Here is a 15755-nt window from a genome sequence, read left to right as displayed (position 1 = left end):
TCTCTGCCATGACTGTAAAGAAGTGGAAAGTATTTCTAGATTTGTTGAAATGAAGTAAAGTTCTGTCAAAATGAGATGGACACTAAATAACTGATCAGGCAGGTTTTGATCCTGCAATTTTGTCCCTGCGTTGTGCAAGTTACCCGAAACCTGAATTCAGCCCTTGTGTGTCACCGTGAGAGGCATATCGCATGGCTGCATTTATAGGGTATCTGCCCTCTCTCTGTGCCTGTTCTTCCCTTTGAGTCTCTAGACCTGAGTTGCCAAGGGGCACTGTGAGCTGAGCCTGGACGTCATCTGACTGCAGGACCCAAGTTGAGGATGGAAATCTTGCTGTTGATTGTCCTTCGGCTGCCAGACTTTGCCTTCACCCTCCTCTTCCATCTCACTGTCCCCTCTGTACCCAGAACCCCGGCTCTCCACACACCTGCTTCGTTCTTCTTTCCCTGCGGAAGGTTTCTTTGCTTCTTGACTTACAAACTTTACTTCTTACCCCTTTCAGATATTGAAACTGGCAACTTTCAGTCATTGTATCAAAGTCTCAGCGATTTTCACTGGCTCAGACGCCATCCATCTCTGGTCCAAGGACACCATCACATAGAACAAAGACATCTTCATGGACCACTGTGTTTGGGGAAAAATAGTTCTCAGATGAAGGTTATAGGGAGTTGGGCAGACATCCCCAAAATATCTCCCCCAAACAGTAGCCATTGGTGGTGGCAGTGATTAATTTGTTCATTCATTTAACAAATATTTATTAAGCACAGACTCTATGCTGGAGTCTCTGTTCTAGGTTCTGGGGATGTAGCAGAGAACAAGTCATAGTCTTTATCCTTGTGGAGTCAGTTGGGAGAGACAGACAGTAAACAAAGAAGCAGGTAAGTATTCATTATGTGAGATGGTGATAAATGTTGTGAAGAAAATAAAGTAGGGGAAGATAAAAAGGGTGTGCTGATGGGGGCATCACCATTTTACATAGAGCTCTCTGACAGAGTGGCATTTGAGTGGAGACCTGATGGAAATAATGGAACAAGGCATGCAGATAACCTCAAGAAGAACATTCCAGGCAAAGGGAACAGCAAGTGCAAAGGCCCTGAAGTGGGAATGTGCTTAATGCACGTGGTGCACAATCAGCGGACAGGCCAGTACTATCAGAGAAGGGTGAGCAAGAGGGAATGTAGGTGGAGCCATAACGGAGGGGTCAGATCCCACAGGGCACTGTGGTCAGGGTAAGGCTGTTGGCTTTTACTTGGAGTAAGATGGAAAATCTAAGGAGAGTTTTGAGCACAGGAGTGAGGTGATCACTCAGGTTGCCACACGGAGGACAGTCTGCAAGGGGAAGGACAGAAGCAGGGAGATGGGCAGGGAGGCAAATTGCAATAATTTGAACAGAGAAATAATGTTGGCTTTGACCAGGGCAGCAGCAGCGGAGGTGCTTGAGAACTTGAGACTTTTTTGAAGGTAGAATTGTCAGTATTTGAAGGTAGAGTTGACAAATTGTATGGTTAAGACAGAGGTGAGGCAGGAAAGGTGAAAGTTTTTGTCTTGAGCGATTAGTAGGATGGACTTACCGTTTGCTTAGATGGGGAAGAATGGAAGGAATGGGTTTGGGGGAGACTCGGAGGGATGAGTTTTGGGGGAAACTGGGAGGGATGGGTTTTGGGGCAAGTGATCAACTTCCATTTTAGACATGTTAAAGTTTGAACTGCCTATTACATACCTAATGGGAATATGATTCTTCAGCTAATTCAATTGTGTTACAGGTGGGATTATACTAGAATGTTCTTCCTTCCTCACTTCACCTTGCTAACGTCTCTTCATTCTTCAGTTCCCAGCATCAGGGTCATTTGTCATTTTCTCAGGGAAACCTCCTTGATCCCTGTCCCTATGCCTGGATTGATTCTTCCTGTTACATGTGCACATAGCAGCAGATCCTTTCCTTTGTAGAGTTTACCATCCTTGGAATTCATGAATAATTTGTGTAGTTATTGGTTTAATGTTTGTTTCTTGTCACTGTGAATCCACAGAAGCAGATGGCGTTACGAGGTCTGTTGGAATAAAAAGAGGTCTTGTTCAAATGAAACTCTTGGTGAAAAAATGAAGAGACAAACTTTGATCCTGCTGTTTTATGTCTGCTGTGTGCATATTATCTAAAAACATAGTCCGGGTCAGTCTGTGGGCCTCACAAGGACAGATAGTCCTGTTTTGTTCACTGTAGCCCCAGAATCCAGCAGAGAGCCTGGCACACAGGAGGCACAAAATAAGTATTTGTGTTGTGTTGAATCTGAGCTGTTTTCCATAGCAAGAGAGACTTGTATTGGCTTCAGACCCTTTGCTTATATTCAATAGGGAACAGCTTTCTGATGCTTAAAAAGTGTGGAGGAATGTTCCAGGCTTTGCTTTGAGATGTTCGTCTTTATTCCCATGCAGTTTTCATTTGGAGCCCCTGTTTGAGGCTTGGTGAATGCACATTTTAGTCTCTGAGACCCCTCTACACACTTGCTTAAAAGGATGTCATTCAGGGTCGCAGTAATGAATTTCAGGCAGATTTTAGTTTTGAACCCTCTGTTTCTGATTAAAAAAAAAACACAGTACACACAGACAAACCTTCCACAACACCTTTTTAACTGGGGTTCTATTTTCTCAGCTCTTTAAAGCTTATTTTCCTTAGTAATTGGGTTTTTTTTTTTTTTAAGCCCAGCCTCCTTCTGTTATACAAGCCTCTCTTCCCTGTCGTGGTCTGAAGCTGTGCTCCGTTTGCATGGGCATCGCAGGCATTTCTCTGACAGCCACACAGATATCCTGGATTCCACCAGCAGCTCTGCCAGCCGACAGAGCTAGTGCCTTTCTTCAAACCCACAAATTCTACTTGGAGATGGTTAGGTTTTATGGAGACAAGGCTTTAACTGCACCCCAAAGCTGTGTCTCAAAAAATAATTCTTGCTGGTGATCTCTAGTGGAAATCTTCTGCTTGGTGACTAAGCAAAGCCATATTGAACAGCTACCCCAACCAGGGCTCCAGCCTCATGATTAAAAATGCTCCGGGAGGGCAGCCTTGAGCTGTCACCAGGCTTTTCCATCCAGGCCTGAGCTCCCGGCTGCTTGATAGAAGGGCTGCTCCCTTCTGGTGGGCAGAGCATCACAGTGGCTAAGGGGTTTTATTCCACAAGCTCCATTCTGGAGAAATTCCTTTGTTTCCTTTGAACTATTTCTCTTTCAGCCCACTCCACCACCACCACCACCGCCGCCCGCCCTTGCTTTTGTTCTGTGCCCCTCCAGTGTCAGGTTTTTCTCTTTAGAGTTGTTTTCATTTGCTGGAGATGCTTGACATCTTTACAGAGAATTGAAGAACCGAAGGTGCTTCCAGGTGCTTTCACATCTCTGCTGTACCTTCCCCTTTGCCTTTGAACAACCTTGCTGCTTTCCGCACTGTGGGCCTGTGTTGCAGCCTCCATTTCTTCTTAGCCCCTTTCTTCTTTAACCTTGGAATGTGACAGCCCACAGTATGCTGAAGTAACACTTTGAGAAGACACCAGTGGCTTTCTTATTAAGATTAAAAAATAGTCTTTTCTCTGGCCTCTTTCTTCCGTGAGCCGCTCTTGAGACAGCTGTCAGTTTCTCGTTCCCACCATTTTCTTGTTTCTCTGATCCGCAGCGGCATGTGCCTGGTTTATTCCTTCCTCCCCTCCCTTGTGCTCTTCTTGCTGTTCGTTGCTTTTTCTTCTCCCAACCAGTTAACTCTGGTGGTTCTCCAGGACGTGGTCTGGGCCCTCTGCTTATCTTGCTTTAAACTTGCTCTTCACTGAGGAGCACATCCATTTTCACCCTCCTCTGATTACCACTAAGTTTGTGTTGCTTCCGGGCTCTGGCTCTACCTTTTTTTTTTTTTTTTTTTTTTGCGGTACGCGGGCCTCTCACTATTGTGGCCTCTCCCGTTGCGGAGCACAGGCTCCGGACGCGCAGGCTCAGCGGCCATGGCTCACGGGCCCAGCCGCTCCGCGGCATGTGGGATCTTCCCAGACCGGGGCACGAACCCGTGTCCCCTGCATCGGCAGGCGGACTCTCAACCACTGCGCCACCAGCAAAGCCCTGGTTCTACCTTTTGAATTGTGCCTTCCACACTTCTTCTTGGCTGTAATAGCTCTTCAAACTCAAGCATTCACAACCAGACCTGTTATTTTGTTATTTTCCCCTTCAGACCAAATATCCCCTTTTACTTCTCATCTCTGGTGGTTGTCCTGTGTATTCTCTGACCCTGTAGGCTGGAATCCTCAGAGCATCCCTTCACTCATCTTTCTCTCCTTTCTCCCATACCTTGCCATTCACCAGGTCCGGTTGATTTTTCTTTCCTAGTTGTATTTGTGGTCTTAGAGGAAGGAAAGAAATTAGCATTTATTGTCTGCTTGGTGCTGCAATTTGGGCTAGGGAAATCACCTCATTGCATCCCCAAATCTTATGCGGTAGGTAGATCTTGTGTCCCTGGGTGCTCTGAGAGATCAAGGCACCTGCCCAGGACTGCCCAGGTGGGCAGCAGCAGAGACAGGAGTCTCGCCTGATGCCAGGGGTGCAGGCTCTCATCGCCTCACAAGACACCAGCTGCCCTTTTACTCTCGGCCTCTGCCCTTCCATTCGCCCTTCATGCTAATCTACTCTCAGCATTTCTCCTGTCACTCTTCTGCTCAAAAACCTTCAGTGGCTCCCGATTTCCCACCAGAGGCATAGCATTTTCATTTTGAATATGAAGACACTGAAGCCCAGAAGAAGGGAGAAAGTTGTCCCCAAGGATGTGGCTAGCAAGTAGTTGGCTGCGGTTTGAACTTCCAGAACTTCTGACTCTAAGTCTACCGTGCTGTGCTTCTCAGCCGTTGAAGATCTCCTGCCCAGTTCTCAAGGCCCCCCATCTCCCCATCTCCCCATCTAACCTCATTTCCCACGCTGACAGAACTCAGCTTCCAGACTCTTTGACCAGTTTCCTTCACCCTAACTCTGAGGCCACTAACTCTGGCCTCTTAGCCACCTTTGCTTATGTCCCTAACTTGCTGGGATGTTTTCCTCCCTTCCTTGTACCCATCTTAGCCCCTCACTTGCCTCAGGCCTCACCTCCTCCCAGAAACCTGCTTCACTTAGTTTTCATGGATCTCACTCCCTAAATTCCACACCACATAATTAATTACACACTTAATCATAGATTATTAATGATAGATTTGTCTTGTACTGTTTGCTGCTGTTTCCTATGTCAGAACCTGTTCTCCTCTGGGGACCGTGTCTTCTAGATTTGTTTTTCTACTTCACCTTGTTGGAGGAAGGAGGTGACTTAACTTCAAACAAGCACCTGGAAAGGAACCAAATCTTGGATTGGTTTTGTCCCTCACGGTGCTTTGTAAGTGCTTGTCCATCAGTTGGGACCTTCTCTGGTGCTGAGAATCTCCAGCTGCCCTTTCACTCCTGGATGATGCCGCGGACTCATTGGGGACGAGCCTCCCCAACTCCACCGTGGGGAAATGGTGACCGGCCGTGCAGCGTGGCATCTGGAAATGGGGGCTTTCACCTGCCGGTGGTGCCTGGTAACACCACAGAGTTTGCAGTAAAGAGTGAGAATTCTAGTGTTCCTCTGTGTGGAGGGCAGATGCCAAAGGGAAACAGAAGTTCATTCAGACCGGGAAGAAGGCCCAGTCTGGCGCCTGCCTACGTGGTTACTGTTGTCTTATTATTTGTGGCCCCCACCAGAGAGGCCATCTGCCTGACAGCCGTCCTCAGCCCTCTTTCTCTCCTTCAGGTGACCAGCCATGAGTGGGGTAGGGGGAGAGTTAATAGGAGCTTTTACATTTTTATCTTTTTATAATTTATAAAAACGTTTTTTTATTATTGAAGTTTTCACACACGCCAAAGTTGAGAAAACAGGACGATGGACCTTCTTTTTCCCAACACTCAGCTGTAACACTTATCAGTATTTTGTTAATCTTGTCTCCTCCCCTTGTAGCTTTGTTTTTTCGTTTTGTTGTTGTTTGTGGCCACCACTGCTGCCTGCAGTGGAAGCGTGGAGTCTTAACCACTGGATCGCCAGGGAAGTCCCTGTAGCTTTGTTTGTAAAAACACTGTACAGTTTGGTCTGGCCAGTGGCGTTATTTTTTCTTCCCTTAGCAATTTGTCCCTGTTGCTCAGAGCAGTGCAGGCAAATGGTTCTCAGGCCACTGTCCTGGCACATGGGGCTGCCTGGCTCTGCCCATTCATTTGTTGTTTGTCTGTCTTTCTTTGATCCTGTTTCTCCACTTGCATTCGTGACATTCTGGTCAAGAGCCGGTTCCAGTGGTCTTTAATCAGAGGACTTTGGAAGCCTGTGAGGGTCTCTTTCTGTCATCACGGTGACTGGGGATGCCGCTACTGGCATTTAGGCTGGAGGTTGGCAGGGGTCCAGGTGTGGGGAGCACAGATGTTCAACAGCCATAGCTGTGAGGGACCGTTCTGCATTGTGAACACCTGTTCCATCCACACTCGGTCATGCTGCTGGGCACGCCTAATGTACAATGTGGATTGGGGATTGCCTTTCTCTTCATGCCTTTTATAAACGCTTAAAAGTTTGATATAATCCATTTGTTGATCACCGTTGATTCATGTGATCAGGTGACTGTAACTAGCCTCTGGTCCTTTCTGAGGGTTCATCCTTGGTTGCAAACCCTTTGGTTGTTTTACTTGGGAAAATGGGGTATCTTGCAGCCTGTGCCCCAGCTTTCTCGTTGCCTGTCCCACGCCTTATCGCTGGCATCCTGCCAGGCCCAGTGGAGAATGGGGATGGAGACAGTGACATTCAGCTGCAGGTCATTCACAGCTTTTGGTGCCCTGGGGGCAGCTGAGAGGGAGGTTGTGGAAGATCAACCTTGAAGGGATTGTAAACTCCTGGGGGCAGGGCTTGGTGGCTATTCTCCTGCCTCTTCCGGCCATCAGCCTGCTGCTGCTGGGGAGGAAGCGCCCCTTAGCAGGCCGTAGCTGATTATCTCGGGTGCAGTCGGGGAGCCTCTGCAGGCAGAACATGGAAAGTGACAACTTCTGAGTTCTTTTTATTTTCAGTCTCACTGGAGATGGATGGCAGCCTTCCACTGTGGGAAACGAAATGTGTTCAGGCAACTTGGGCCCCAGGCGCAGATGAGAATGGGCTAATGGGCACTGAGGAAGGAGCAGGGGCTGGAGGGGGAGAGGCACACTGTTAGTCATTACTAATCCGTGACAGCTGCCAGCCAGCCGCTGGCGGTTAGCACCCTACTGCACCCGGGACACAGGGTCCCTGGACCTGTCCTTTCTGGAACACTCCAGGGCCCAAACTGTCTCAACTTGTGTGCTGTTCAAACCTCAAATCCGCATGGAAGATGCAATTGGTAACTTAACGCAGGATGAGGGAAGCCAGAGGCTGAGCTGAGTAGATGGTCCAGCCAACATGCTATGGGTATTGGTGAGGATTTCCCTGGCCTGGAACTCTGGATTATTCTAGCAAAGTGTTCTTGGTGTGTGAGATGATTTTCCGTGGCACCCCATTACAGTAAGATCGAATTAGCGAATGAGGAAGGCTTTTCTCTTTTTTAACCCTTACCCATTCCTTTTGACGTGGCTTAGGAGAAGGTCTGAGTACAGTTTTAGTATGCCTCTAACACCTACCTCTAACACCTGCCAGTGTCCCTTTTCCTTTACAGAGTCTCAGGCATGCTACAGTATCCAGGTAGAATTTGACAATATTTTGTTTTTATTATATTCCTTTTTCTGGTTACCTTCCATATATGGCAAGTGATACTGGTTTTCATGTGCGCTAGTAATATGCAGTTTCCTTTTGAAATACATCTTCTGAAGGGGGGAAAAAAGGAGGCTGTTAATTTAAGAAAACAATTGATATAACAGGTGATGTGCTGAGATGGCACAGCATCTTGAAGATGCTTTTCAAATGACTAAAGATCCGGAAATGCTGTTTTAATATTTTGCCTACGTGGTTTTTCTTTATGTTGCAGCCAGGCCGACAGTGTCAGCATGGGATGCTGAGTGGGGGCCCTGTAGTGCCGAGGCCATCGCCACGATGGTCTGTGGTTTGTGTGTCTCCCTCCACCCCCTTCTGTATTTATTTGTTCATTCAGCGGATACATTTTGAGTGCCTACTTTGTGCTGGATGCTGTGCTGTTTGCAGGCAAACAAGGGTGGTCCATGCTCTCTAATAGAAGAGACAAGATTGTAAAAACGTAGCTGGGATTCAGTGTGACGAGCGTACTCACGGAGGGAGGTGCTGCAGCCCTTGAACTGGTATTGTGAGCCACAGGGAGGTCGTGCTGAGTGGGTCAGGAGAGCTTCCCAGAGGAGGAGGTATTTGGGGTGGGTCCTAATGAGTAAGTAAAATGTAACCATTCATAGGTACTCAAGGCAGAGAAAGGGAATTCTAGGCAGAGGGGATGGCATGAATAAAAACATGAAGGCCTGAAGAAACATGGTGAGTTCAAGACTCTTGTGTATATTTGGTGTGGCTAGAGTGTAGACAGTGCGCCTTAACTGTTAACACCAACCCTATGGGGTAGGTAATTAGGATTAGCCCCACTTTACACTTGAGGACACTGAGGCATGGACAGGATAGTAACTTGGCAAAGCCGAAGCTGAGGTTAGAGGCAGGCCTCCATTAGCTCAGAGAAGGTTTCCTGAGTTGTTCTGAAAAGCGTGCATTTGATCTTGAAGGCAGAGGGAGAAACTGAAGGTGATTAAACAGGGCGGGACTGGGTGAAATCTGCCTTTCCTAGAGATTGCTCTGGCAGTGTGCCCTCCACAAGTGAAGCGTCACTTGAAGTTTGTTCCATAAGTGAACACTTGAATGCTTTGCTGTCAAGTTTGTTTTGAATCAAGCATCTAGTTATTTCCTAGCATGTGTCCCGCCCTCCCCCCACCCCATTGTAGCTTTTGTTGATGTTGTTTCTCTTCACTTGGTTGATGTTTAAGTGATTGATTCGGTTCATAGTGTTTGAACCTCACCTTAATGTCTAATAATCAAGATCAGACTTTCTTCCTAACACAGCAATATTGCACGGTAAGGCTGGCTCACAGTTCAGAGGAAATGCCAGCTCCAAGAAGGCAAAGGGCTGTAATTACTTAAAGTGACCTCATTTAAGAATTTTGAGTGACCGTTTGATTGTCAGAGTTCTGCATACATTGTATTTTATTTCTGTCCAGGTTTCCACTGGCTGAACACTTTGGTTATGAGCTGAGTGTCAAGGCCAAATATTGCATTTTGAAACTGAGAGTCAAACTAGCAATTTAAACTCCTGACTTTCGTACCTGTCTGTGAAATTCAGATAAATGAAATGGAAATCTAACAGGGCTGCTGTGTTACGAAATACTGACTCTGCCTCTCCTTGTAGAGAAATCTCTAAGGGAAAATCATTTTAGCATATATAAATATATTAAAAAAATATATAACACACTTTTCCCCCCCTTTTTTTAGTCTTCCTTTCACTTTCTTGATTTGCCCCATTTGTGATTCCCCATTCAAATTAGGCTTGTTTGAAACCAAGGGTCCCTTGAAGAGGCACTTGTGGTAATTTTGAAAATGAAAACCTACTCCTTGAAAATACTTCAGCCTAGCTTGTCCACCTTCCTGTCTGTTTCTGCAGCTGGTGCTTCTCACCACTTCCCCACATCCTCTCTTCCCCTGGGGCCAGCTCCGCTGTGGCTGCCTAGTTTAGGCTCTTGCCCTGATCGCGTTCCCCACCTCCTTTACCTGCAGAGGTGTCCTTCCTGACCCCTTGCTTTGGGAGCCCGAGAGTTCTTCTCCTCCGTCTCTGGCTGTGGTAGAGGATAGGGGCCCCCTCCCCTCAGAGCATAGGAGAGCGGGTGTCTGTGCAGACGCAGGCTGGCTGCCCAGGGCACTGACATGGGTTTGAGGCATAGGAGGACTCTAAAGCCTTGCTAACAAAGCTTGCATGCCCATGATCTAGTGGTACCAGAACTACTTCTACTGTCCCCCAGGATCCAAATTTGAGAACTGACTTTCAGCTTGCTCTGAATTAATCAATGGTAAAAGGCAGATCATAAAATCCTCAAGAACATGGATCATATGTATTATTTGGATGCTGTATACCAATGCTCACTGGCTTTCATTCTTAATAATTGTTATTTTAAAAGGTTTCTCTTCTTATAAATATTTATTTATTGTAGCAAATTTAGGCAAAAAACAGTTAAAAAAGAAAAAGAAAGAAAAGAAAAAGAATAATCCCACTGCTCTCAAAAAAATAATCCCCGTTACTTTTTTGGTGTACATCCTTCTGCCATTTCTTATATACACAGGTGCGTGCAGACATATGGGCTTATGTAAGACACTGTTTTGGAAGTTTGACCTGCTTTTCAGTTAATACTTACTCTGATCATCATTCCAAGGCATTAAATATTCTCCTAGGATATCTTTTAAACATCCGTAGAACATTTTTTGTATGAATGAATGAAAGTGTTTATTTAGGCAGCCCTTTCTGGTTGGACATTTATGTTGTTTCCAGTGTTCCTGCCACTCTTGATATAGCATTAAGGTGAGCTTTCTTTTAGCTATTGCCCACGACTCTGGAACATTTCCTAGGATAAATTCCCTAAAGTGGAAGTGCTGGGTCAAGCTTTTCTTTTTTGAAGCTTTTGGTGCATAATAATATTTACTTTTGTTTCTCTCTAGACACTACAACAACAGGAATGCAAACTTCTCTACAGCAGAAAAGAGGGTCAGAGGCAAGAGAATAAAAACAAAAATAGATATAAAAACATCCTGCCCTGTAAGTATCAATGTATTTCTCCATAATAGTCATTCTTGGAGGTTTTGATTCCCAGTGTCTCAGTAACTTTTCTGGGGGCCATGTGCTTTCTCAGCAGATCCAAGGCCTTAGCTTCTTTTAATTGTAAGTAGTTTCCAAAATAATCAGCTGTTTTGGGGATGGATGGCCTCATTCACTGAGTTCCTGTGATGTTGATTACGGAGTAAAATTGCCACTGGGAGGCTTAGTGTGTGGTTGTTTCCTTCTGTTAATTAATTTTGTCTGCGTAGGAGAGATCATCTCAAGGCTTGCCATCTCCCAGGGTCTCACCATCAGGCTCAAGTGTCCCAGGCTTGTGTCCTTGCTTTGCAGCGCCCAGCCCTTGGGTCTTGGGGACGGCACGCCTCCTTTCTGGGGTTCTGTTCCCTCATCCGGGGAACAGACGAACTCCTCCTGGGGGTTCTTCCAACTGTTCCCTTCATCTTTTCCGACATCCCTCATCCCTTGAGCTCGAATTACTGGAGATTCAGGTGCATACCTATGCTTTGCTCAGAAGTAGACCTTGTGATATTCATAAAGCAGTACCTCCTTTAACACCCAGGTGCTGCCAGGTAGAGCCTGAGTTGAACTGTAGTGAAAAAGAGGCCCAGAAGGATGTAGGCCTTGGGTGAGGATCCCAGAAATGGCACCACACAGTTGTGATAGCTCACCTCCCCTGAGTGCTGTCTCTGTGCCAGACTCTGAGTCCATATCTCACTTAATCCGTATCCCATGCACACAAAGCAGGAGTTCTTATTATCCCCATTTTAGGGACCATTTTAGCAAGGTCACAAGTGGGAGTGAGTGGGAGAACTGGTACTGGAGCCCCCAAAGTCACTGCTCTTAGCCCTGAGCTCTAATGCAGGGTCTCCAGAGTGGGCTGGGTAAGGCAGTCTGCTATGGGACAGGGAAGGAACATTTAGAACGTCTCTTGATTTACATCCTTTGTCTAAAAAAAAAAAAAAAAAGAAAGTAAATTTTTAATCTGATGTGCAGCTTGATGGCAGAGCGTGCATAATGTTTTTACCCAATTTAAAAATAAGGCTTGTGTGGGACTTCCCTGGTGGCGCAGTGGTTGAGAGTCCGCCTGCCGATGCAGGGGACGCGGGTTCGTGCCCCGGTCCGGGAAGATCCCACATGCCGCGGAGGGGCTGGGCCCGTGAGCCATGGCCGCTGAGCCTGCGCGTCCGGAGCCTTTGCTCCGCAACGGGAGAGGCCACAACAGTGAGAGGCCCGCGTACCGCAAAAAAAAAAAAAATAAAAATAAGGCTTGTGTGTATCTATAATTGTATATATATTTCAGTGTTCAAAAACTTTATTATTGAAGTTTATTGGGTAGCATGATCAGGGGAGAGCACTGCTGTAATGTCTCCTCAGGCCAGAGCTATTTTGTCAGATACTGTAAACCCATCCCATGTGTGCGTGTGTGTCTGTGTGTGTGTGTGTGGCATAGTCTTTCTGTATACATAGGTGCACACACACAGTGTATATGTATATCACATCCATGTAGATATTTTTAATGTGTGCAGTTGAGGATGGGAGAAAGTGGAGGCATTTCTAATACTGAGGAGAGACAATGAGGAATTTGTAGAGAATCATTTTGAGCCACAGCATGGTCCTAATGACGTTGGGGAAGCATTGCCCTCTTTGTGTCTTAAGTTTTCATTTCTGCTCAAGAGGTCTAAATGGTACTCATTAGTAAGATGTGGGGATGTAGGAAAAGATGAAGGGAACAGTGGTATGCAGTATCTATTGATAAATAGAATATTATTGCCCTTTCCTCCCTTAAAGATCCCAATCAGATGTTTCTTCTGATTAACATCATATTCTTTAAAGATGGGGAGTCTGAAGCAAAAGAACGTTATTCTAGTAAGACATACAACTTTATTACTATTTCTCAGTGTAAAATGTGTTGCTTAGGTAGAACACTCAGATTTTTTAAAAATCAGTAATGTACTTTTGTATAAAATTTGGTCAGTAGGATATCATCAGAATCCTGTTGTCTAGATACTGTATTTAATTCTACTTCATTAAAAAAACACCCTTTTTATTATGGAAAGTTTAAAATACATTCAAAAGTAGACAGAATAGTATAAAGAACCCACACGTACCCATCACCCAGCTCCAACAATTGTCAACTCCTGCCCAATCTTGGTTCATCTATATTCTGATACACTTCTCTTCTCTTCCTGAATTGTTTTGAAGCAAATCTCAGACATCATGTCATTTACCTGTAGTTTACTCTTCCTCTAAAAAAACCCCAAAAAAACAAAAATACCTTTTGTTTTGAAATAATTTTAGACTCACAAGAAGTTACAAAAATATATAGAGGGTTCCCATGTACCCTTTATCCAGCTTCTCCCAATAATAATATTCTATATATCCATAGTACATTATCAAAACCAGGGAATTGACATTGCTACTTTATTCTCTTAAAGAAAGCATTATGAGGCATCATATTCAGATTATTGTTTAGGATTTAGTTTTTAATGTTGTTTTATCATGAAATGAGCAAAACTTGGACTCGTTGAGAATGAACTGATTTGAATTGATTTGTCCTGAAGAGGTCTCAGTACCTTTGTGACCATGGTCTCTTTTTCTTCCAGTTGACCACACCAGGGTTGTCCTACACGATGGTGATCCCAATGAGCCTGTTTCAGATTACATCAACGCAAACATCATCATGGTAAACTTTGTTTCTTGTGGTGTTTTCTGACTGTATATTGCTAGCCAGTTTTTGTATTTTAAATACTTCCTCATGGCCTGAAAGCAGTTTTCAAATGTTTGAAGTATTTTCTTCCTAAATTTCTAGCCTGAATTTGAAACCAAGTGCAACAACTCAAAGCCCAGAAAGAGTTACATTGCCACACAGGGCTGCCTGCAAAACACAGTGAATGACTTTTGGCGGATGGTGTTTCAAGAGAACTCCCGAGTGATTGTCATGACAACAAAAGAAGTGGAGAGAGGAAAGGTATGCTATATACTCTACTTTTTTGAAGTATTGGACATGTCAGGTTGAACATGTTAAGAACTGAATAGGGACTTCCCTGGTGGCGCAGTGGTTAAGAATCCGCCTGCCAATGCAGGGGACACGGGTTCGAGCCCTGGTCCGGGAAGATCCCACGTGCCGCAGAGCAACTAAGCCCGTGCGCCACAACTACTGAGCCTGCGTTGTGGAGCCCATGTGCTGCAACTACTGAAGCCCGCGCGCCTAGAGCCCATGTTCCACAACAAGAGAAGCCATCGCAATGAGAAGCCCGCGCACCGCAACAAAGAGTAGTCCCCGCTCACCGCAACTAGAGAAAGCCTGTGGGTAGCAACGAAGACCCATCACAACCAAAAATAAAATATAAATAAATTTATTTAAAAAAAAAAAGCTGAGTAAACACAGTAAGCTTACTCTGACCCTCTGGAAAAAAGGGAGTAGGAGAAATTTGATTATGACGGACCTTGGTGTAGTTTTCTTTGTTTCTTCTTCTTAGGGTTCATGGAGCTTCTTGGGTCTTTGGGTTTATAGTTTTCTTCAAATTTGAATAATGTTTACTATTTCTTCACATATGAACTGCCAACCCACCCTGTCCTGGGATATCAATTACACATATATTAGGCTGTTTGAAAGTTGTCCTGTAGCTCACTGAGAATTTCTTCATTTTTTTTCAGTTCACTTTTTTCCCTCTGTGTCTGGGATAAGTTAGATAAGTTTCTTTTGCTATACGTGTTTCAGTTAATCTTTTCTTCTGCAGTGTAGAATCTGCTGTTCATCCTATCCAGTGTAATTTTCACAGTAGACATTGTCCTTTTCATTTAAGTTTTATTTGAGTCTTTTTAATATATCCTATGTCTCTCTTCTTAACATGTCCATCATTTACTGTACCTTTTGAACATATGGAATATATTTATAATAATTTTTTAAATGTCCTTGTTACTAATCCTATTATATATGTCATTTCATTTTTCCATTTTAGTGGTTTAAGGTAGGAGAGTAAATCCAGTCTCTTTTACCCCATTGTGTCCAGAAGCAGAGGTCATAAAGGGAGTGTAAGAAGGCCTGTCTGGTACCTTCAGGGGATTAGAGGACTAATCAATAAACATTGATTTCACTTGTCATGTGAACTATACTTAGGACTTCTAAGCATTTAAAAAATTAATTTGAACTATCCAGACAATATATTCAGATAAACATTCAAACTCCTTACAATTAAAATGACCTTTGTCACCATCCCTTGTCCACCCAATTGTTCCCTCCTCCAACATAAACCCTCTTATCAGTTTGATGTGTACTCTTCTACACTGTCTTCTTGGCATTTGCATATGCATGTGTATAATAGGCATTATATACCTACATTTGCACATGTACATGTATTTACATACATACATGCTCCTAAAGAAGTATATAGTGCTATTTTCGGACAAGTACTGTATGAAAAAGTGCTGTCATACAGTAACTTTATTGTGTATCTTGGTTTTTTTTCTCCCCACTAAATATATGTTCTAACTTCTTCTGTTAGTACATATTGACCTATCTCATTCTTTTTAGCAATCGCATGGTATTCCATGGTATGGATGTACCACCATTTGTTTAACAGTCATATATTAGGCATTTAAATGTTTCAGTTATTGCTCTTATAAACAGTGCTGAAGTGAACAATCTTGTTTTTGCTTTTGTATGTGGTAAGTGTTTTTCTAGGTTAGATGTCAAGAAGAAATGCTAGGTCATAGCGGGTGTGCATGTTGTAAATTAAAAAAAATTTTTTTTAATTTTTCTTTTTTTCTCTTTTTTTTTCCATTTTTGAAATTTTTTTGTTTATTTTTTCTTGTTTATTTATTGTTTTTGCTTTTGCATGTTGTAAATTTTAATAAATTCTGCCAACTACCCTCTAGAGTGGTTGTCCCAGTGTACGCTCCCCCCAAGCAGCATATGCCTAGTACCCATCTCCCTGCACTCTTCATGACACTTCAGGTTTT

At 44.2% G+C, this 15755-nt stretch overlaps 1 protein-coding gene across 4 annotated transcripts in view; it reads left to right on the top strand.

The window, feature by feature from the left end:
• PTPN11 (protein tyrosine phosphatase non-receptor type 11) overlaps positions 1-15755 on the top strand; it is a 78128-nt gene that overhangs the window by 36804 nt on the left and 25569 nt on the right. For 2 of the 4 annotated variants that reach the window (XM_022600319.2, XM_089894531.1), the window contains exons 7-10: positions 10676-10772; positions 12582-12659; positions 13397-13476; positions 13603-13761. In XM_022600319.2, coding sequence (XP_022456027.1) covers positions 10676-10772; positions 12582-12659; positions 13397-13476; positions 13603-13761 — 414 coding nt within the window. The remainder of the gene's footprint in view (positions 1-10675; positions 10773-12581; positions 12660-13396; positions 13477-13602; positions 13762-15755) is intronic. The other 2 variants (XM_089894532.1, XM_022600321.2) reach the window with 1 other exon arrangement.

This window comes from Delphinapterus leucas, chromosome 14, assembly GCF_059928025.1.
Source record: "Delphinapterus leucas isolate spDelLeu-1000000601 "Yukka" chromosome 14, BTC_Dleu_Yukka2, whole genome shotgun sequence".
In the NCBI taxonomy this organism is placed as follows: domain Eukaryota; kingdom Metazoa; phylum Chordata; class Mammalia; order Artiodactyla; family Monodontidae; genus Delphinapterus; species Delphinapterus leucas.
The sequence above is the reverse complement of the archived record's forward strand: the minus strand, read 5'-3'. Positions and strand labels throughout refer to the sequence as shown.